This window comes from Letharia columbiana (assembly GCF_014066305.1).
Source record: "Letharia columbiana isolate WasteWater2 chromosome Unknown Sc0000024_s0, whole genome shotgun sequence".
NCBI lineage: Eukaryota > Fungi > Ascomycota > Lecanoromycetes > Lecanorales > Parmeliaceae > Letharia > Letharia columbiana.
The window spans coordinates 185,266-206,624 of NW_023501065.1; the positions used below are offsets into that span (position 1 = coordinate 185,266).

Below are 21,359 nucleotides of genomic sequence, written 5' to 3' on the forward strand. Positions count from 1 at the left end.
CCAGACAATGGTCGAGTCCTGGGTCAAGTTCTCCGAATTGATCCATTGGAGGGCAGCGAATTCCCGCGCTACGGGTTCTTGCAATCCTGCCATGCCATATGCTACTATGCTTCAATTCATGAGACAGCCCGTAGGCCCAGCTTATGTTTTATATTTACCATTTCGAGTTTATATCTCTGTTACTGTACTCTATTAGGGGTATACTTCGTAGTTGAAGACCAACGCCAGCGCCATGCACTGCGCAAAGCCAAGCCAAATCTGCCTCCAGACGCTTTTCACCAACACTATCCAGGCGTCCGAGGTGTTGAGACCTTGGACAGAACGCCGACTATTCTTCTGCCCATCTCCTTTCTCTTAACGGCCTCTCTTTCCCATCGCGTTCCCGGCTTCCGTTTTCTTCGGCTCTCCACGCCCAATACTCGCCGAGCCTTATCTCTGCATATGATGCATAGTCGAAGTCGATCTGTGAGATAGTGGCTTGTATAAGCGCCCAAATACCCCAATACAGTCCCGGAGCGCCGCGAAACGCATCTACTTCTTCAAAGAGGCGAGACACGTAATCAATGTTCGGATGAAGCTTGGTATGCGAGGTGTAGCTGGAAAGGTACTCTTCGATGAAATGACGACGGACCGAACGTGTTGGGAGAACATTAAAGTCGCACGAAAAGCCACCCCATTCGGCAAAATGGTTCGCAATGTCGAAAGCAGGAGGCGAGGGAGTAGCATATTCATAATCGATAAAGGCAACAGTGTCGATCTTGCTGTCCCCAGCCAAAGCAGAACGCGGTTGCACGATGACGTTGCCGCTGAGGAGGTCCGTGTGGCCAAAAACAAGCTAGAGTAGAAAGTATCAGTGAGACATGCTGATTCATATTTCTTTCGGAGTGCCCAGGTACCCCGTTGCCCCCTAATCCAGGTTTGTCACCCAAGTCCGCCACCGTGCGTTCGAGCTCTTTCTGGAGGGTTTTTTTGCGTTTCACTTGAGCCTCATTCGTCGTCGGTAGAGCGAAAACCCATTTCTGCATGACGGTCCAGACGTTCGGAGTAGGCTTGGAAGGCGTGATGGCATTGATTTCTTCCAGCGAAGCTATTGGCGTTGGGGCCGACGACTTGAGCGGTACTTCCATGCCCGCATCGGCGATCACAGCTGACTTTCCGGCCGATAGTATGGGAAGAGTTGCGTGCCATTGTCCCAGTCTGCGTGCTACTCCTCGCCAGACAGGTTCCGATGTGAGGTCCTCGGAACTGCTGACGTGACCCCGAATGAATCTGTACATGAGGCCGTTGTGGAAGCGAGCGAGTAGTTGAGGAGCAAGATTGTGCTGGGCGAGTAGCGAGTGGGAAGTGGCTTCCCCTAGTCAAGCGTCAGTCAGTACCTATCTCATGCGGCTCGCCCTCAATTACTTTCTCGATCGATCAGGACTTCAGTTCCATTGCCATACGCCCGTAGTAGGACTGCCTCTTTATCTATCTGCTCCTCAGTATAGCCGGGTCGTCTCTTGACAGCTTTCAGCAGCTAAAGAATCAGGATCAGTAGACAAGTTCCATCGGGCTCCACCAGAAGAGGGATCCATTAAGGCGTAGGCATACAGTGTTGGTGATGCCATCCTTGAAACGGATGAATTCTATTTTGCCGTCACTATGTTCCCAGTCCGGAAAGAGGGTCAAGATCAGGCGAAGTGCCGATGTCTGAGAATCCGCATTGCTGTAGGACAAAGATATGTAGGGGATCTCGTTGAAGATGTCATTGCCGGTGCCGTCGAAAGACATTGTCTTCAATGGTCATAAGGATGTAAGATCTGTCGCGGGCTCCACAATTGGTCGTAGGCCACTAGAATTTGAGATTGGCTTGGTTCAGTTGAGGTGGTTGATGTGAGGGTTGTGGGGCTTCCTAGATTTTTATATTTTTTCCCTGCCTAGAGACTAGTCGCGTGAGCATTGCGTTGGCCGGGGGTGTGCGTAGCGGAGATGTCAGAGAAGCTGCAGGACTCACCGAAAAGCAAAGAATGACCAGCCACAACGGCTACAGGTATCCTTTATGTTCCTCTCAACTTTTCACCACCAACTTTTTCACACTTTGCTTTTCCTTGGGGTGAGTGGGTCATTCGACATTAAGGTTAGGGCCCGTCTCCGTGGCGTTCGAATGCCCCCTGGCGGTCAAGACATGGTCCCACGGTACATAATTGGTGCGCAAGGAAAATATCAGAAGAGGCCGTTCCAACGTCATTTGCCCATCCACGCCCCAACGGCGTTATGTATCTGCACGCCGGAGGTTTTGCTATGCGATTTTAAACTGCTCTGCAGGGGGACCAAACCACCTTCCTCGAAGTGGAATTGTTTGGCCATCTTGCCAGGGCGGGATCTATTATGCTTGCCATGCTTGAAAAGCTGTCTGCCGCTCCAATCAGGTTTCTTGTTGTGACCTAGCCATCGGTTGCTTCATCGTTCGATTTTCAGTGGGAGCAGTCGTCATGCCCATCAGAACGGCCCGTCTTCCTTTTATATGTATTCATCTCCTTTCTGTTCTTGCATTCATCCTGAAAGCTACATACCATGAGGACAACTTGTGCAAGCCTGATTCATATCTTGAATCTACCCATCGACCGTTGATGGTCGTTAATTCTTTTCTTATGGTTCTCGCTGAAGTCTACTGAGGGTCCCTCTCCAAGGCCCACAGACCGCGCGCTCATCGAATCATGGGTATCTACAGTCCGTACGCCGTCGCCGAGTCCGAGCAGCCTCAGTGGAAGCCTGGCGAGAACTTGGCCGCGGCTGCATTTGTCGGAATGGCTCTGTTCATCGTACTTGATGTCAATGTGGGAATATGGCGTGTTTTTAGAAAACGTACAGGGTACTACTATTGGAGCATGAAGCTGGGGACATTGGCATGTGCGGTAGACGCTCTGGAGTCATACTCAAGTACTTGGTACCAAATTCGGCTCATATCTGGGGATTGTACACTTTTCTTCTCCTTACTGGATGGTCCATCTACGCTCCTGCACAGTTGCTGGTTCTTTACTCCCGCCTCCACTTGGTCAACGAAAGCTACAGGCTACAACGTTGGGTTTTGATCATGATCACTTCGACCATATTCCTTATCATTATTCCCACCTGGATTGTTGTCTGGCCTGCCTATGATCCCGATCCAAAGACCTCTTCCCTCTGGTCCCCGCGAGACGCTATCGTCGAGAGATATAACCAGATAGGTAAGTCAGTCTCTGAAAATCTATTTAACAATCACCAAATAATCTTTTTCAGGTTATACTCTGGTAGAATTGGTCCTGAGCGGGATCTACGTGTGGTCCTTGCTGGGATTACTGAACTTGAAATCTAGTGTGCGACAACGTCGTGTCATGCTGGATCTTGTTTATGTGAATATCATTATCGTGCTTTTTGATATTTTGGTGGTGATTCTACTCTACCTCAACCAGGTAGGCATCAGCCATCCGATACAGACTTTCAGCTACGCCCTGAAGTTGAAGCTCGAATTTGTGGTACTGAACCAGCTTATGGCTGTTGCTGCGCGTGGATTGCAAAGGGAATCTTTCGAAGAAAAAAGGTACCATCATTCGAGTGCTCATGATGCGTTTTCCGCAGAGTGCCGCCGGTGGGACGAAAAGGCACCCACTGATCCACGAGAAAAGAATAGCGATAGTGATCACGACGATCATCGAAAGTCTTTGTCGATAGCTTCTGCCCAGATTACTGTGCCTGAACCTGTGTTGTCGAGGGGCAACCAGTCGCCCAGACAGTCGACGACAGACAACAACTTATATGACCACAGCAACATGAACGAGGACGTCTTTGGCGCTGAGCAGGAGTTTCGGCTGGAAAATTTCCTCGAAGACGACAGCACTTCAAGTAAAGCCGGGGGGGTAGAGGAAATCCGGACCCATCCCAGCCAAGCCTTCTCAGGCGAAACACTGCGAACCCGTGAGAGTTCGACGCCCGAGGAATCAAGCTCGCATATACAACCTCGGCGCTTAAGAGATGCGAAGAACAAAGCTCTTCGATCGATGCACCATCCGCTTGGACATGACAAAGGCCAAGGCGCAGGCAACAGGAGGCAACCAATGAGAGCAACAATGAAGAGGCACATGCCAAGGAGAGGAGAGAACAGTGATGAAGAGGAGGAGGAAGAAATCGGTGTACACATGTGGGAGAATCACGGGAAATTAAAGATGGAGACGCCGTGGTTTAAATCCATGGGGGAAGCATAAAAGTAGTCGGTTGTAAACAGCTGTATATAAATCTTTTGGCCACGAGGGTCAATTCGTAAGTTGCTGCCAATCCCCGAGCCACCAAGGACTTGGTGTATGACCAGAGATATTATTGTGATTCTCATTCCTCACGAGGGTCAGTAATCTAATCTTGCCTTACTTTACATTACCATTTGACCTTAGCGAGGGACGAGCTAAGGTACTCTAAGTGCGGGCGGCACCATTAGGTAAGGTAGCTACCACGACTACCTAGATCTTATCAGGGGGATCTACTCGTAATCTAGCTTCAGTAAAATACCGTACAACCTTGGTCAGGGGCGGGGCGGGTCTTATCTTCCATGCCACTTTTTGCAAAAGATAAGTAGTACTCTCCACCCAATCACGATAGCAGCAATCGCACCTGCTTTTCTCTCTGCATTGGCTGAATCGTATGAGATAAGAGTACCTCTAAGATGGATGGCAGATACATGTACTCTATCATCATGGCAGAAGGAGAAGACCCCCTCCCCCATTACCCCACACAGATATGCCCACCCCGAGCCATGGCTAAGCGTGAAATTGCATTGCAAAATGATCAAAATCATTCCCTGTCGCGACAATGCCACTCAACTCACACATTGACCTGCAGTCTTGCCACTTCTCACTCTTCTCCTCCTTCTACGACAGAACCTCAACTGTCTTCAAGGCATGCCGCAAGATATCGAGCAGCCGAACGAGCGTACCGGGCTCCTCTCCCACACCGCCAATGATAGGCGTTTGAGTGTCGTACAGCACGAAGAGGATGGTCAATCCATCATTGGCTCTTATGTGAGCAAGGATGAACAAGCTCTTTCCTCGGCGCCTGTAGGCGAACGCCTTCCTTACAATGATTATACCACTGTGGATTGGCTCCATGAGCTCGTGCGTTATCCTACCTCCGAGATCAAGGAAGAGATCGATTGACGGTACCTAGGTCAAAGACTCCTATCGCTTCCGTTCCGTGCACTCCAGGCCTGGCCTTCGGTATCGACTCGTCGCTACCTTCGATGCCTGCTCCGGATGGATTGCTGCTGCTCTAATCGGCATACTTACAGCTTGTGTTGCCTTTCTCGTCGATGTAGCCGAAGCTACTGTGAGCGATTGGAAGCTAGGTCACTGCACCTCGAACCCCTTCGCAAACCGAGAAGCCTGCTGTACAGACCGTCGACCCTTCTACGGCCCCACTAGGGCGAACCTCGGAGAAGGGTGCGATGAGTGGCGTATGTGGACAGATGGCTGGTACCGAGCATTTGGGATATATGTTGGCTTTGCATTGGCATTTGGGGTTATCAGCTCTTCACTAACCATGCTCACTAAATCCACCTTACCTGCTGCTGCACCTGGTCATGGTGACCAGCACCAAGAGCCCGACGCTGGCACCATTCAACCAGTGACTGGCAAAGCCATATACCTTGCTGCAGGCTCAGGCATTCCAGAGATAAAGACCATCCTTTCCGGATTCGTCATTCCTCATTTCCTAGACTTCAAAGTCTTGTTCGTCAAGGCCGTTGGTGCGGTCTTTGCTGTCGCAACCGGCATGTGTTTGGGAAAGGAAGGGCCCTTTGTGCATATAAGTACGTGTGTGGCATACCTGATAGGGAAGTGCTTCCCAAAATACCGCGAGAATGAAAGGAAAATGCGCGAACTACTGAGCGCTGGCTGCTCATCGGGACTGTCGGTTGCCTTTGGGGCACCAATAGGGGGTATTCTCTTCAGCTATGAGGTAGGGCTTCCAGGCTCCTTGCATTCGTCCCTGAGTACTGAGTCTTCTCCCAGGAGATCAGTACCTACTTTCCCCGCAAGGTGCTCTGGCGAGCTTTTTTCTGTTCTCTCTGGGCCGCGGTGATCCTGAAAATTCTCAACCCTACGGGCACTGGAAAACTTGCGCTCTTCGAGACGAATTATGGAACATCATATTCTCCAGTGCACTACCTCATTTTCATCCTCCTTGGCGTAGCTGGAGGTCTTTGGGGGGGCACGTTCTGCAAGTGTAATTTCCTTTGGTCAAAAAGCTTTCGGCAATTCCGCTTCATCAAGAACTACCCTGTGTTCGAAGTATTCATTGTCGTTCTAGCTACCGGACTGCTTCAGTATCCTAATCCAATGACTCGGGAGCCTGGCGACAAAATCATCAAAAACCTTCTCCAGGACTGTCGTCGTTCGACTAGTTCCTGGATCTGCCAACACGAGGCCAATGGTTCGCCACCAAAATACATTGGATGGCTGGTATATGGCACCCTTGTCAAGCTCGTCCTCACAATAGTGACTTTCGGTTGCAAAGTCCCGTCTGGTATCATCATTCCTGCTCTCGACGCCGGCGCCTTCTTCGGCCGTCTTGTTGGCCAGTGGGTCACCACCATTTCTCCCGGTATCTTTGCAATGGTCGGTGCCGCTGCATTTCTCGCTGGTACGTACTTCCTACAGTGATCCTTGCGGAAAGCTTGGGTCACAAATTAATTTTGCGGTAGCAAATTAGACGCTTTGGCCTTCAAAGAATCCCTGCCTGAAAGTGATCATTTGCTAATCTCCCAACGCTGGCAGGGGTTTCTCGTATGACGATTTCCCTTTGTGTGATCATGTTTGAACTCACCGGGGAGCTGGAGTATGTTGTTCCGAACATGATTGCCATACTCGTCGCCAAATGGGTCGCAGATGCTCTGGAGCACGAAGGTGTGTATGACCTGGCGCAAACAGTGCTCGGACATCCGTTCTTGGATCTGGATCATGCAATTAGCCTAGTACAAAGAGAGAAAACACTGGTAGAAGAGCTCATACCGCCAAAACAGACCATGGACGACATCACCGTTAACGTTCTCAAAGATAACATGGTACCCCGCAAAGTTCTTGAACAAAAACTTGATAAGCTGAAGGAAAGGGGTCTATTAGACGCCGGTCTTGTCCTTGTACAAGACGGGATGCTTCAAGGGTATCTCGCAGAAGGGGAGCTCGACTTCGGCCTCACCAATCTCGGCGGAGTGTGGGACTCGTCCGACCGCGTGCGGCTACTGGGTCTGGCAGAGGAAGGAGAATTCAACCTTAGCAATTTCGTCGATCGAACGCCGCTGAGTATTTGTGCAAAGGCACCGATGGAGTATGCGGTAGAGATGTTTGGCAAATTGGGTCTGCGGTATCTTTGTGTTGTGGAGGAGGGGACAGGCAAAATGGTCGGTGTCATTTTGAAGAAGAGGTTGGTCGTTTGGTTAGAGGGTTTGAAGCACCAGTGAGATATGTGGCGTGTACTCTAAATTGGACACCATGTACCAAAAGTCTCTGGAAATTTGTGATGAATGTATGCTGTTGTATCTTTGCTCTCCGAAAGAAATTCAGATCTTTGGGGCATTTCCCATCGTAGATCGACAATTGAGACGTTCACATGGTTTCACGGACCATGAAGCTGATACTCTTGCAATCATCCCAATTGGTGTAACGCTTAGGCCATACCCTTTACAACCCGTCAAAGTCACATGGATTTCACCCTGTACAGAACCATCAATGCTTGGGAGACCCTGTGAGATGACATTCGTCTAGACATTGTTGCCCCATGGATTCGGTCACGATAAGGAAGGGGTAAGACGGAAGAATTCCTCTATGATTCGATTGGAACTCAAATGAGCGGGTGCTTCGACACTACAGAGCATGGCTTCTCGATCAATCATCCTCTTCCAACATCTTTGCATAATCATCCGCCGATGCGAAAGTAGGCAAGCTCTTCAGCCTCCGCCTCTTGCTGCCGCGCTTCTCATCCTCTGGTTTCACGACCGACTCCGGCTTGCTTGAGGTGACTTCCTCGTCGAATCCCTCTTCAAGATTGCTGGGCACCTCGTCATCGCTGTCCAAGAGTCCTTCGCCGTCTTCATCATCAAGATCCGCAAGGCCTTCAGTACCTTCTGAAAGGTCACCGTTGGCGCTTTCGGACTCGTTACCAAGCTCGGAGTCGAGCTCATCGTCGTCCAGCTCTTCCATATCACTCTCGATGTCCTCGTCCCCGAAGCCACTGTCACTCCCCTCATCCAGCTCGGGCCTACTCTCCACCAACGCCTTCCAGATCTCGTCTTCATCGCCCTCATCTTCACTATCCTCGGCGTCCGGTTTCCGTTCTGTCTTCTTCTTGCTAGCCTTTTCCTTGCCTCTACCCAGCGTACTGAAGTACTTGTGGAAGAAAACTTCGTCAGCATTGACCTTTTCACTTGACTGTTTCCAGAATGCTTCCGAGTTGACTGGCTGCCTAGTGCTCGACTTGTTGGAGTAAGCCGTTATCAGCAAGGCGCTTGTGTCACCGCCAGCCATAGGTTGCATGATACTCGCTCCTCTTGGTGCGCTTGTCGCTTTAGGATTGCGGTATACGAAGCGATCGAGGAAGTGGATGAGAGTGTTTAGCGCGAGGTCTGGCTTGGGAGGCATTTCGCTGTGGGTAAGAAGTCGAGTAGCAAATAGGGAGACAGAAGGGTGATAGTGCTGCAGGAATGGAGTGACCTCCCAGAGAGAGGACCGGTCGGCATTGCTGAACTCGGGATCCCGTTTCCTTCCATCATATCTCGCTGCGAGCTTGTTTGTTTTCTGTCGAGATGGTCCATCATCTGGAGCTGACCTGTTAGCTAGCTGCTCTTGCACGTCCCGGAAGTCTTCCTCTTCGTCACTGTCTTCTTCCGCTTGATCTATGAATGCCTCGAGGTTGGTAAAAACGCCTTCAAGCTCTCTGAGGAGATAAAGAGTACCGCAAGTGAACGAGGGTTGGTGCATAGTCACCACCTGCAATAATCGTTTTGCGAAAGCCTTGACGCGCTTGACGTTGAGATCCGACCTCAATGCTCTGAACAAGAGATTCAGGTAAAGTGCCTGCTTTGAGGACGTCAGGAGACGAGGATCAAGAAGTGATTCGTACAGGGTCCGGTAAAATCTATCTGTCGAGCCTTGGTGAGGCCCATTGAGCTGCTGAATCAGCATGAGCGCCTGGATGCTTGTATTGAAATTTGACGAATGGGTCACTTTGAAGAGCGTATCCAGATGTCTCTCAAATGATTCGTCGTTGGTATCCGTGAATGGTATGGCGCGGTTGACTCCAGTGAGAACCGCCGATAGCATCTTTTCTTGTAGATCTCCATCAACAGTGGTCGCTTTTTCTTTTTCAGCCAGTTTCTTCTGCGCCTTCTTTCCGGCAGATCCTCCGCCACCTTGGACTTCTCCCTTCTTGTTGATGCTAATGTCATTGACCCGCGTAGCCACAGGCTTCGCTTCCTCTGGTTTCTCTAAAAGCTTGATGAAAAGACCAAAGTATATATCCAGCAGCTTTCTCGCAACACCACTCTCTTTCCCACTCAGGATAGTCTGATTCAGAGTAATGCTTGCATAGTACTTTGCATGTAAGCTCTGGCCAGGCCGAAAAAGTAGATTTGATTCAATGGCTGCAATGATAGTCGGCTTCATAAGTGGATGCGTGGCTTCCAACTGTAAGATGTTGAATGATGTTTTTGAGGCAATCTTTTTGTCAGAATCACCGAGCTTGTTCACAAGCAGTCGGAGGAGATTAGCTTCTTGTTCAGGCTTTTCCTTCAGGAGCTGACAGACATAGTCCACAACCTTGCCACGGGCAAATGCTACCTCGTCATTGCACCAGGTTTCAATGGTTTTTAGGACTTTGAAGAAAATTGATTTCAACCAGTCTTCATATGCCCATGAAATGAGATGAATCTCCCTGAGTTCCTTCGGCAATGGATCTCTAGAGGTCCAGTGGAAATTGATAGGATCAAAAGCATTAGACAGAGCAGGTTGGCTAGCAAAAGTTTTGAGCTTTCGATGCGAGGGCAGAAGGTTCCCAAGGCCGAACAGATCTTTCAAAGCCCCCAGCACTTCGACAGCCTGACCACGACTACGTTTACCAGCCAAGTTGACAAGGCTCTCCAAAGCCTTCATGTTATGAGCTGGTGATTCTTGTACTGACAATGTCAAAGCCGAGATCTTGTCCGAGAGCGTACCTGTTGACATGATGGCGGAATAGAAATGATGCGCAGAGGATGCGGACCTATTCGATTTGGCGTATTGCGTATTTTCGTTCTCCAGAAGTGCCTTGGCATGATTGTGAAGGCGGTCTAGTAAATCAAAAGGCAAGATAGAGGTCTCTTGGGATGGTAGAGGCAGTGGGGGTAGCTCAACGGCATGCCACTCTGACTGAGGGTGGAAAGTCTATACGAGACCAATGTCAGCATGAATATCGAAAAAACTGGGAAACGGGTATTGTTGCTTGCTGACCAGAGATCTTTGACCTTTGTCAACAGACGTCACATTTTGTAAAGCTAGCTTGATGCCACTCCTTACTTTGTTTGAAGGTAACATATCAGGTTCCCGGTTCTCTTCTAGTTCTTCTACCTCATCTGCCTCCTCTAATTCAGAGTCTACCATCAATTCATTCTTACCGGCTCTATCAAGACCAAGTTGTCGAACCAATTGTAGCATCTCCTTCTCGAGGCCGTACCCTAAGTTCTTGCTCGGTCCTGCCTCATCGTCTTCCATCTCTGATTCCGACATAACATCCGCTATGAGGTCGACATCTTCCTTCGTGCCCCCAAGAGCTCGTATTTCCTCGTCAATATTAGTGTCATTGTCTGATCCAATTTTTCGATTCCTGGTCCCAAGCTTGATTGTGTTGACATCCTTCCCTTTCGTTCCATAGCTCTCTTCCTTAACACGCCCATCTCGCAATCTCTTCTTTCCCCCATTCGTCTCTAGGGCCACTGTGGGTTTTTGCTTTGCTATTGCCGTACTGCTATTACTAGCAGCTTTGACGGCGGAGTCTGACACTGGAGCCTTGGCCGCATGTTCTCCGGGTTTCTTCTTCGCATTCAGAGTCTTTGTCTTCGGCCTCGCTGGTGCGTCTTTCGAGACCGCTCCTTTGCCTTGATTCTTGAGATTACTCTCAATTTTTTCGGTCAAGCTTCGCAAAGCATCTGGGTTGAAGTCTGGAACCTGATTTTCTGAGGATTCAGAGGCGATTAGCTTCATTGACTTCGCAGGCATGGCTCTGCTGCCAGAGCCTTGGGTGCTGGGTCTGAAAAAAGGTTCCAAGCTTCTCGCACCCTCGCAGGGATTTCTTCCAAAACTTTGGAACATCTGTGCCGAGCAACTTTTCCCGACAGACTTAGTCTAGGCAATTTCTCCGCCGGAGTCACCCCCTCAGATACTATATCATTTTGAGTGAATCGTTTGCGATGGCAGTCGAATCAATCTTAAGATGAAGACACATTGCAAGCAAGAAAGCTGTTTTTTTTGATATCTAGGGTATGGTAATCTAGTTCACTCCCCCAGGCATAATGATTTACGTTACTCCACTATATGACTATCCGACATGTAGCTAATAGAAGTCTGGACAATATCCATGGTGGTTTATGTCTCTTAGAGAATATAGCAAACCGTATTGATATGACAGAGCAAAGCCTGCAAGAACTTTGTGGTTTTCGACACCAGCTAAGCCATGTCGCTGACCCCAACCAGCATCGGAAACCTTGATACAATCTTGAGGCGAAAGAGTGACGTAAACTGAATGATCTCCACTCGAGTGAACGTGCGACATATCTTTCAGCATGCTTTGTGCAATCGATGAGGCGGGGACGTCCTCTCTTAAGAACATGGCACTGGCATGGGCTTCCAATACAGATTCGCGCCTTTCAATGATCTCTTGTTTCCGGACCGCAAGCTGGTTTAAATCGTTGGATCAGAGTCTGTTTGGCTATGCCTCAGTTGGTGTCGGGTCTAATGAGCAAGGGTACTAAAATACCGCCTTGACCTCGTCATCAGGAAAGTGTGCAAGCTGCCTTTGCGGTACTGGATGTGATCCCATCTGTGGCCGTGAGCCGGCGCGAGGCGGAGGAGAATATTGTGGTAGCCAGCTTCTCTTATCGCTGCTCTTCTCATATTGCGCTGTACTGAGCATCTCCACGCTCATCATTCGGAGGAGACCGCCAGATACAACCCAGCCAAGTACATTGTGAGGCAGTCCGCCAGGGCCATAGCTCAAGAATTACTGTAGTCACGCCAGAAAATCCGGCCAAGGAGAGAAGCAAGACCAACTGCTATAACATCTCGCCTAATTGTTGGAATAATGGGCATCATTATAATTCTTTAGACTCGTTGTACTGGCAGCCTATACGTTGAAGAGAATTTGGTAAGGAAGTCCTCAACAGTATCTCGCGAGGACCATGTTGCACTATGACTATGAGGATCCCTCGCATGGAGATGCGAGCAAATGAATGTTGCAGTCTAGCGCCGCTAGTCTTCCCGCTGACTCGGTCCCTGAATGAATCGAGGTTCTCTTGCGAAAAAATCACTTCATTCGTGAATGGATTAAATTTTGTCCAAAGTATGACGAAGAAGAAGAAGTCAAGCAATGATGCAGGCGCTATCGATGGGCCTGCATCTGACAAACCAGCCACTCCGTCTACACTCAGTGCTGCTCCTACTTTGACCGCGCTGCAACCCACAGCCAAGAGCAAAAGCCCTGATCCATCAACTTCGGCTTTAATCATATGCCGTAACAAGCATTGGAGATGTAACTGTCGTCTATGAGTTTGAGACAGCAGGGCTTATACTCTAAACAGACATCTCGAGCTTCCACGGCCCTTGGCTGCAGCTGCCCCCTGAAGTTTTGGAATCGCTTGCCTTTAGCAACTATGACTCTCCACGTCCCCGTCCCATCGATCCGGCTGTCTTCTTCGATCTGGTCAAGGTTCGGCGTCTGGTAGAGGAGGCAACCGATCTCGCCGTACGCGCTGCCAATGGCACAACATCCTCCGCCTTGAGCAATTCTTTGAGTGCGGGAAACGGGATCCTAGGTGGTGGAGGCGCAGCTGCTTTGGGATTGGGCATTGGTGGTGGTGGACCCAATGCAAAATTGAGCAGAGAAAGAAAGCATCGAATGCGAGAGCAGGCGACCCAAAAGCTGTCGCGCGCATACCAGTTCGACGAAATTGCGGCTAGTGTGGCTACAATGCAGGGGGCCTCTTCTTTGGAGGAGGTCGCAAAGCTCGTTTTACAACGAAGTGCAAACGATACTGACGCCAAGTACGTCCATTTCTTCCACGAGAAGATTCCTTCCAGGATGCTTGCGCAGTGCACCACACTCGAGTCATTAGACCAAGTCATTCAAGATCGCCCCACGGAGGGATCGCTTCTACGAACAAGGGCTGTCACGAGGATTTTCAAAGATGACTACGCAGGTGCTGCACGTGATCTCACAGAGGCACTGTCGGTCTGCCGATATACCATGGCACAGCACAAAGCAGGAAGGGGACAATTAGAGCTTGCGAATGCTCTAGGAGGGTCGGAAAGAAAGACCGGTAGCGCACGGGATCGAAAGTATGAGGCTGCCAAGATCGAGGAGGCAGATCAACCAGGTAGTCTCGAAACGCAATTGCTTTTCCACCGCGCAGGCGTGTACCTCACCCTTGCTTGTCAGAATGTCAATGCCTCGCTAGACGGATTGAAAGCAGCGCAAGGAGCATCAGCATCCCAGCCAGAAGTTTCACAGAGCCTTGCAGATAAAGAAGCTCATGAGAGACGGCTAGAAGCGCGCAAGTTAGTAAAGACCAACGCCAAACGGGCTCTCCGAGATTATCTGGGCTTTCTTTCCTACTTCGACTATACACCAGGTCTACCAGCAGAGATCGCCGAGGAATTTTTTCGAAAAGTCAACGCCGCAGCAGGGGGCTATGCGAAGCCAAAAGGAACTCCTCCTGCAAGTAGGCTTCTCGAAATGTCCGGAAACTCTAATTTGAGTAACGGACATCTCTCTGATGCACTCGTTCCTCACAAGGGTAACGACCGCCGTCATCGTCGTGCTTCCAGTAGTGGCCATTACGAGAATCCATACGCTGGACTTCCTCTGCCCGAGATCTACCCGGTCTCTTCTCTTTTCTCATCGTCGCCTCCTGACGATCTCCCGCCTTACCCAGTGATTTCACAAGCAATCGTACCTCGCAAGCCCTTCGCAGTGCAGAAGAGCACAGATAACGTTACGAACCATTTCATGGCACAGTCCGAGCAGCACGAAGCAGTTACGTACCATCCACTATTCACAGATGCTCTCCACTCTCTGCTGCTATGTCATTCGCTCATCCAGACGTCCCCGAAGGAACATCTAAGACACGCTCATATGGTAGCCCGGTTGGCCCGCGTCTGCGACGGCTATCCGATCTTCCTAGCTGCCCGTTCACCAAGTCGCGCAGATTGGATTGAAGTCGTGCGTCGTGCCAACAATTGGATCGGGCTCCAGCAGTCCTGGGAGATACTGTGTGCACCTGCTCCATTGCCTGGCCATGCTGGCGCAACCAAGAAAGAGGAAACTGAGGAACAAGCAAAAGAGCGTCGTAGGCAAGAGGCTATCCTGGAAGCTTTAGCTGACGAGCGTGTGCACGACGAGGCGAGCTTTCAGGCTGCCGTAGCGGCAAGAGAACGCAGAGCCGAGGAGCAAAGAAGAGAGGAGCTCGGTCAAGATGGTAATAGTCCGAAACGGTGGGCACAAGAAGACGGGAAGGAGTATCCCATCAGCACTGAGAGGGCGGAGGCTATTGCGAGGTGGGTGAGAGAAGCCCCACTTACTGTTGCTGGCGCTGGGAAAACGAAGCGGGGACCAAAGAAAGGCAAGGGGCGGAAAGAGCCTGAGCGTGGTGCATCTGACCTGGGCGCTGGTGTGGATCGCTTGGCCGTGAATGGCGAGCAGGTCGGTGATGGCGGGAATGACCTTGAGGAAAGCGGCGGCCCCTAGCTTGCTGCAATGCTACTGTGGAAGAGCTATAATTTTGTGTTGCTAGGTAGACCATATATAGATCGTCATCAGCACCTAGACCAAGCTGATCGACGCAATGGGATCTCCCCTTATCGCTAGCTACATTTCGGATCGAAGCCTTCGTGGCTTGGCTTTAATAAGAAAAAAAAGAACCTCGTTTCTAGTCCTCATTTGCAGGGCATGAAATCTCGCTGGTACAGCTCATTCCATGTAAGATAAACGCCGACATCACGATACTAATACAGTCAATGGACACGTGAAACCCTACTGCAAATGCAGGCGTGATTTCTCGTTCTTGTCCACCAGAATAGCCAAGCACATCTGAAACTCAGCCTAAGAGAATCTTCGATCCATTGAAGGACCTGCCAAGGTATAATGATCATGGCCAGTAGTAGGAGGGCTCCTATTCCATTTGTCATAGCTCGCTTTTAATAGTTGTCGTACATCACTAGACTGCACCCTAAATTCCTTGAGCGGGTCCGCGTAGCCAAACCTCAACTCCAGATACTCGAGAATCTTGTCGCATAGGTTCAGGCAGTTGTAGGCTCTACTCAGCATCTCGCCAATCGTTCGCTGTTGAAGAACGGGAGCTCCAGAAGACGTTGGAGCCTGCGGTGGAGGCCTTGAAATGCTACTCCCAAAGAACAGAGCGAAGTCACTCAGGAGCAAGGCAAGGAGGCGTTTCACGACAAAAGAAGCCCTCAACATATCATGTGAGGTGTAAAACGCGAACTGTTCCGCATCGCTACCGACAGAAGACATCAAGTCTGCGTATTCGACGGCATATTCGAAGATCAGGAATTTGCCATAGTCGGTAAGGTCATCGTCTAGATCAGGTGGCGATAATATCAAGATACTGCTGTATAGAGCTTCGCAGCGTAACAGTTTCTTGATTGGGTTCTTGATCTGATCGGGCAGCTTGCTACAGAATACGTGCATATCTTCGATCGAGCTGGAGATAATCGGCCATGGTTCCTCCAGTGCTGGGCGCCTAGATTGAAAAAGCTTCTGGTACGCGTGTGACTCAATCTGGCGTAGATGGCTCAAATGGATTGCGGGATTGAGATCGTGGAGGAAGACTAAGCTTGTGTCTGGTCTGCCCACCCTTTGACGCGGATGTGTAACACTGGCGGAGTCATCCGTAAAAGAGAACGCTCGAATATGGACCAAGCTGATAGATCTGTGTAGGGTTTCAGCTATCTGAATGTGCATCTGTAATACCCGCCAATTATTCGGCAAATAGGCCGGTGCTACAACGTCTTCTCACGATTTGCGGAAAACGAGTGATTTAGTAGAGTGCATGCCTGGTGAAATAGCACAGAGGTTCAGAATGCAGAAGTCCTGGTCAATCAGAGTAAATTCCTAAAAATCGACGCCACAAATCGAATTGGTACTAGGGAATCACATCGCATAGATCATTTGGAGACGATGTCATAGGAGCATTCAATGAAAAGCATTACTGACCGATCTAATGCGTAAACACAATTGTAGACACGTAGACGCATATCAAGCTCAGAGTGTTTGAGACGCAACTCTTCAGGGGGATCCTGGTGCAGTCCGAGATCTACCATGACGCGGGAGGCGAGTCCAATCAGATACCAGCTGTTGAAATGACGAGGATTCAACATAGCGTATAGGACCAATTGAAGAATGGCTTGAATGCCCACAATAGAGCCTGGGTGAACGACAGTCTCAATCTCCTCAAGAGCTGCGGCTGCATGGCGAACAGCATCCTGGTACTGTGTGTCACCTCTCTTAGTTGACAGAGAAGCAACCGCTGTTGCAAGTACTAGTCGAGTTGTCCAACGATCGATTGGCAGAGCGTGACGACCATTTTCTTGATACACCGCATCGATAGATTGAAAGAGTCTGCTTTCCGACAAGAAAGGGTAAAGTGCGTGAATATTCTCAAGGTAGTGCTTGATTAGCGGCGTAATTTCGTGTCTCTGTGGAAGAACATGATTTACGAACTTGGGCATGTCAAGAACGGACGAAGTCGAGAGGACAAGCCTGGCAAATGACATTTCTCTAGAGAAGCCATGGAAGTCTCTCGCAGTTGCGTTGACTGATCTAATATCATAGACTTGTCAAATTTTAGCCATGAGGATTTCAAGCCTCTCGACTTACAGGAAGCCAAAATCTGCAACCAGGTCGTCTACATTCGAGGCTTCCTTTCGTTGAGCTCCTCTGCTACTGACCCTGGGAGCGGCATGGCTTTCAGGAGATGGCCAGGGTTGCGCGCCAGAAGCATTCATGGAGGCTTTGCGGGCCTTGGCTTGGACGAGCTGCTTTTCCAACTTCTCAACCCGCGTTTCCAGTGAGGCAACATAGCTCCGTTCTTTGCCTTTTGCAAACAGATCACTGGCACTGGAGCATTCTGCGCTCCGGCCTGCTCTTTCGCAGGCCGTGCAAGCGGGCAATTTACCATCGCACTTGACTTTGGCCCCACGACATCTCTGGCAAGCTGACACTGGTCGGCTGACTCGCAATAAAGGAGTCTCGAATCTAGAAAGGGTAGACATGGCTTGACCTACCACCAAGAATTTATTTTCGAGAAGCTTTCTTCGTGACACGTCGCTCACGTATGGGTTATCAGAAGGTAGGGGATTAGAGGCCGAACCTGCTGGTGCGAGGGGAGCGGTTGGTAAATAGTGATGTTGAACGGGAGATCGGTCTTCTGGCCATGGCCTGATTGGAGGCGCTTAGAAAAAGGGTTTGCCGTGCAGGCTCAACATATGATACCGAGAGCATTGGGTGAAGAAGGAAATACCTAGATGGCCAGGCCATAGGTAATCGAAAGAAGGGATTTCTTTCTGGAAGTACGGTGAGGACTTTATGGGGCGCAGTCTCACATGGAGGCCAAGGCGCAAAGGATTCGAAGGGTGCGCCCCACGAGCCCTGTAAGGCTTGAGCGGAGGAAGGTTCTCGGGTGCTAGTACAAAAGACTCGGGAAGTCGACGGTAAGCCCGTAATCCCTCCATGATCCATCCCATCGAGCCTGCAGTACAGTAGTGCGAACGAAGAGCCTTACACGGTTGGACCAAAACTTCCTACTTTAATTCTTTTTCCACACCCTCTTTCTTGCGAAGGCGGTGAGGCATTCAACCCTTTTATCTCCGTCTGCTTTGCTTTGAGCTACATTATAATCCAATGAAGCAGTTGTGGCAAGAATGTCACTCTTATTTGATCCCATCCGCACTCTTCAACAGGCATCACTTAAAGCCTCTTTTCACTGGAAGAAATCCATTCCCGTTACCTCCTCTCGCAATTCATGACACCCGAACCCCTGATGGTGGATATCAACATCGTCGTCCAACTCTTTGATCAACCCAAATCCCAATGGCAACTCCATCCTTTGTGGACGTCGGGCCTTCCAGCCAGGTCGACCGAGCACTTGACAATGCTAACAATGCAAATGACGATGCCGCGGGCTTAAAGGTGGCTCACACTCTCACTGCTTGCTGCAGGTGTCGGACGCGGAAGACTCGATGCGATGCAGGTCTACCTAGATGCGGTCCTTGCGAGCGGAGCAATGCCGTGTGCGAGTACTTCGATACCTCAAAGGGCAAAAATATACCGAGAACCTATGTCATACACCTGCAAAATAAAGTGCAATCACTGGAAGCCGAACTCGCTTCACTGGGAATAGCGGAGTATGAGACGCCCGATGCAGAGAGCATGATACGAAGTGCAGGTTATGTTAGGTTCAAGGAAAACGACGAGTCGAGGTATCTAGGCCCTTCGAGCGGTATCGCCGTAAGGAAACCCTCCCAGATTCATGATCTATGACTGGCTTGGTGCCTAACAATAGATCTTAACCAGATGACCCGCCTGGTTATGGAGCTGGCCAAGCAGAACACACACACCAAAAGCATCAAAGAGATCGTTCCCGACAATAAAGCCCGGCAGATCAAAGACCGCTTCTCGAAAGAAGAAGAGAAGCCAACTAGCAAAGTGTATCCCTTGATCAGTGATGTTGCTGCACCAGACTTGCCCAGCCGTGATTTGACTGACGAGCTGGTGGACAAGTTCAACCAGAAAGCTCAGTACATGCTGCCAACACTACATGAACCGACGTTCAGGGACGTTGTTAATGATGTTTACTATGGATCTCCAGACCCATACATGAACTTTACTCTACGGATGGTCATTGCAATCAGCATGCAGAAGCTCGATACAAGATATGCTGGCTTGGCAGACTCATATTACCTTGCGGCACTACCTTTCCTCGAAGGCGCTATCAGGCCAATGGATCTAGGAACGCTGCAATGCTTTATCCTCATGGGCCAGTATTCTCTCGTCACGCCCACCCGTACCGCAGCGTACTGGGTGGTTGGCTTGGCAGTGAAACTTTGTCAGGAGCTTGGAATTACGGAGGAAGCTACCATTGCGCCTATCATCAATCACCGGTCACAATTCAGCGTGCTTGAGATTGATATGCGGCGACGCATGTTCTGGATCATTACGTCCATGGAGTTTGGCTTGGCACACAGCCTTGGACGACCAAGTGCATTCGGCACAACCTTCGATCACATCAACGTCCGATGGTTTGAGGCTGTGGACGACCGCTTCATCACCAATTCCGGTGTCACCCCTGGTTGTCCTCTATCCATTAAAAAGCGTATCGCGATCCATTTCTTCAAGATGAGATTACTGCAAGCGGAGATCAGACGCAAACTCTACCTAAAGAAAAGACCAGAACCTCAGAGTGATCAGGATCCTTGGTTCCGAGAAATGCAAGCTAAGCTTGAGGATTGGCTGGTATCCGGCTCAACAGATGATGAAGGCAGCGGACTAAGTGAGACCTGGTTCAAAGGTCGATACAACACCATGATCGTGTTTCTGTATCGTCCATCACCGCAAGTCCCGAGACCCTCGGTGGACGCAGCACGACGATGTTTCGATGCATCCGTGTTCAACATATATATGCAAAGACGCCAAATAGCCTCAAAATCGATCGACCTCACTTGGGCCTTCACACAGTCTCTATTCATGGCACTCAACGCCATTCTTTGGGCCCTCTCATATCCTGAAACACGGAAGGAGCATCCCAAGGCCGAAGTTGAGAAGGACATCAACGTGGCTCAAGAGGCTATATATCTCGCGTCGCAGCGCTGGCCAGGAGTTGAGTCGGCACTTGAACTCTATGATCACCTCGTGGTGGCATGCCTCAATGTGTATGAGGGTATTGGCGAGACTTCGTACATCGTCGATTTAGCCTCTAACAAAACCTCGCCGGCTTCGTTCTCAGACGCCGTCACGCCTCCTCCGTTATCCAGTCAATACAGTCCAGGCAACTCAAAGTCATCTCCACGTCACAAGCAAAAAGCACCTCATTTGTCTCCCTCTGGATATGTGGACTATGACAAAGGACACGGTCCACGAATGTCACCCACACCTTCCGAGTACAGCCTAGAATCAGGCATATCAGGCAGCTTTCAAAGTGTTGCCTCTCAGCAGCCATCGCTTCATATGTCCAATACGTATCAGGCCTCTCCTTACGACCCAGACTCTCTTTACAACTCGTTCCCCTCAATGCTATCTCATCAACCTTACCGCACACCGCAATACAGCCACACCCAGAATCTCGGATCAATCGGCGAACACTATTCTCAATATCTCCATGCTCCCTATGTCCCTCACCAACCTCTTCTGACTCTGAACCAAGAGCAGCAAATGGAGCTCATGAGAAACCTCGAGACGGATGGAATTGAGAGAGGCTAAGAGCCCTTGTTGGAAAATGAGATTACTATATCGACCACGCCTTGGGAGCTGACTGTTACACCGTTCAGAAAACAAGAAGCACCGCAACACCATTGTACCAGCGCCATATTAGGAATCGAACCTAATACGAACTAAATACCCCCAACAACACGACCACAACCAACAGGTGTCCGCCCTCGGACTATGACTAACGGCCAACATTTCGCTTCACAAATCAACCTGAGCCCTTGCCAACACCGTTCGACAGAACTTTAAAACCTGTGGTTAATGGCGCTGCCAGAAATAAGAAGCACCGTTACACCATTGTACCAGCGCCATTAGGAATCGAACCTAATACGAACTAAATACCCCCAACAACACCGTTCTTGACTAAGTGGCAATTGGTGGCACATTGCCCGTGAACCGCTGACAGCCGTCGAAGAATTGTCCGGAGTTAACAATCAGGAACTGTCCCTAAAACAACCTATATACCCTGTCGCAGCCTTCGATGACAATCATGACGAAGGCCAGCTGGCGCAATAGAGGAAATGGGAAAGGAGAGCTTTAAAGACGATGAATGACGACTGCCGAAAGGGAGAACGCTGGACGACTTGGCTAATGATATAAATATTTATGAACGCTGA

At 49.9% G+C, this 21,359-nt stretch overlaps 8 protein-coding genes across 8 annotated transcripts; 4 read left to right on the forward strand and 4 right to left on the reverse strand.

Moving 5' to 3' along the window:
* Positions 1 to 328: 328 nt before the first annotated feature.
* Positions 329 to 1,770, reverse strand: HO173_007397 (uncharacterized protein; the record flags this gene model as incomplete). The annotated part of the gene is made up of 4 exons (XM_037309301.1): positions 329 to 835; positions 897 to 1,354; positions 1,405 to 1,516; positions 1,591 to 1,770. 4 exons carry the CDS (start codon positions 1,768 to 1,770, stop codon positions 329 to 331), a joined length of 1,257 nt encoding a protein of 418 aa, XP_037163761.1.
* A 926-nt stretch (positions 1,771 to 2,696) lies between these two features.
* Positions 2,697 to 4,220, forward strand: HO173_007398 (uncharacterized protein; the record flags this gene model as incomplete). The annotated part of the gene is made up of 3 exons (XM_037309302.1): positions 2,697 to 2,794; positions 2,851 to 3,206; positions 3,259 to 4,220. 3 exons carry the CDS (start codon positions 2,697 to 2,699, stop codon positions 4,218 to 4,220), a joined length of 1,416 nt encoding a protein of 471 aa, XP_037163762.1.
* A 687-nt stretch (positions 4,221 to 4,907) lies between these two features.
* On the forward strand, positions 4,908 to 7,462 carry HO173_007399 (uncharacterized protein; the record flags this gene model as incomplete). The annotated part of the gene is made up of 4 exons (XM_037309303.1): positions 4,908 to 5,120; positions 5,173 to 5,961; positions 6,015 to 6,645; positions 6,780 to 7,462. 4 exons carry the CDS (start codon positions 4,908 to 4,910, stop codon positions 7,460 to 7,462), a joined length of 2,316 nt encoding a protein of 771 aa, XP_037163763.1.
* Positions 7,463 to 7,886: 424 nt separating this feature from the next.
* Positions 7,887 to 11,249, reverse strand: HO173_007400 (uncharacterized protein; the record flags this gene model as incomplete). The annotated part of the gene is made up of 2 exons (XM_037309304.1): positions 7,887 to 10,418; positions 10,485 to 11,249. 2 exons carry the CDS (start codon positions 11,247 to 11,249, stop codon positions 7,887 to 7,889), a joined length of 3,297 nt encoding a protein of 1,098 aa, XP_037163764.1.
* A 748-nt stretch (positions 11,250 to 11,997) lies between these two features.
* On the reverse strand, positions 11,998 to 12,177 carry HO173_007401 (uncharacterized protein; the record flags this gene model as incomplete). The annotated part of the gene is made up of 1 exon (XM_037309305.1): positions 11,998 to 12,177. The coding sequence occupies one exon, from the start codon at positions 12,175 to 12,177 to the stop codon at positions 11,998 to 12,000; it is 180 nt and encodes a 59-aa protein (XP_037163765.1).
* Positions 12,178 to 12,590: 413 nt separating this feature from the next.
* On the forward strand, positions 12,591 to 14,991 carry HO173_007402 (uncharacterized protein; the record flags this gene model as incomplete). Its single annotated transcript, XM_037309306.1, has 2 exons — positions 12,591 to 12,777; positions 12,827 to 14,991. The coding sequence occupies 2 exons, from the start codon at positions 12,591 to 12,593 to the stop codon at positions 14,989 to 14,991; spliced, it is 2,352 nt and encodes a 783-aa protein (XP_037163766.1).
* A 354-nt stretch (positions 14,992 to 15,345) lies between these two features.
* On the reverse strand, positions 15,346 to 17,534 carry HO173_007403 (uncharacterized protein; the record flags this gene model as incomplete). Its single annotated transcript, XM_037309307.1, has 3 exons — positions 15,346 to 16,192; positions 16,477 to 17,082; positions 17,140 to 17,534. The coding sequence occupies 3 exons, from the start codon at positions 17,532 to 17,534 to the stop codon at positions 15,346 to 15,348; spliced, it is 1,848 nt and encodes a 615-aa protein (XP_037163767.1).
* An 817-nt stretch (positions 17,535 to 18,351) lies between these two features.
* HO173_007404 (uncharacterized protein) lies at positions 18,352 to 20,736 on the forward strand (the record flags this gene model as incomplete). The annotated part of the gene is made up of 2 exons (XM_037309308.1): positions 18,352 to 18,768; positions 18,835 to 20,736. The coding sequence occupies 2 exons, from the start codon at positions 18,352 to 18,354 to the stop codon at positions 20,734 to 20,736; spliced, it is 2,319 nt and encodes a 772-aa protein (XP_037163768.1).
* Positions 20,737 to 21,359: the final 623 nt, after the last annotated feature.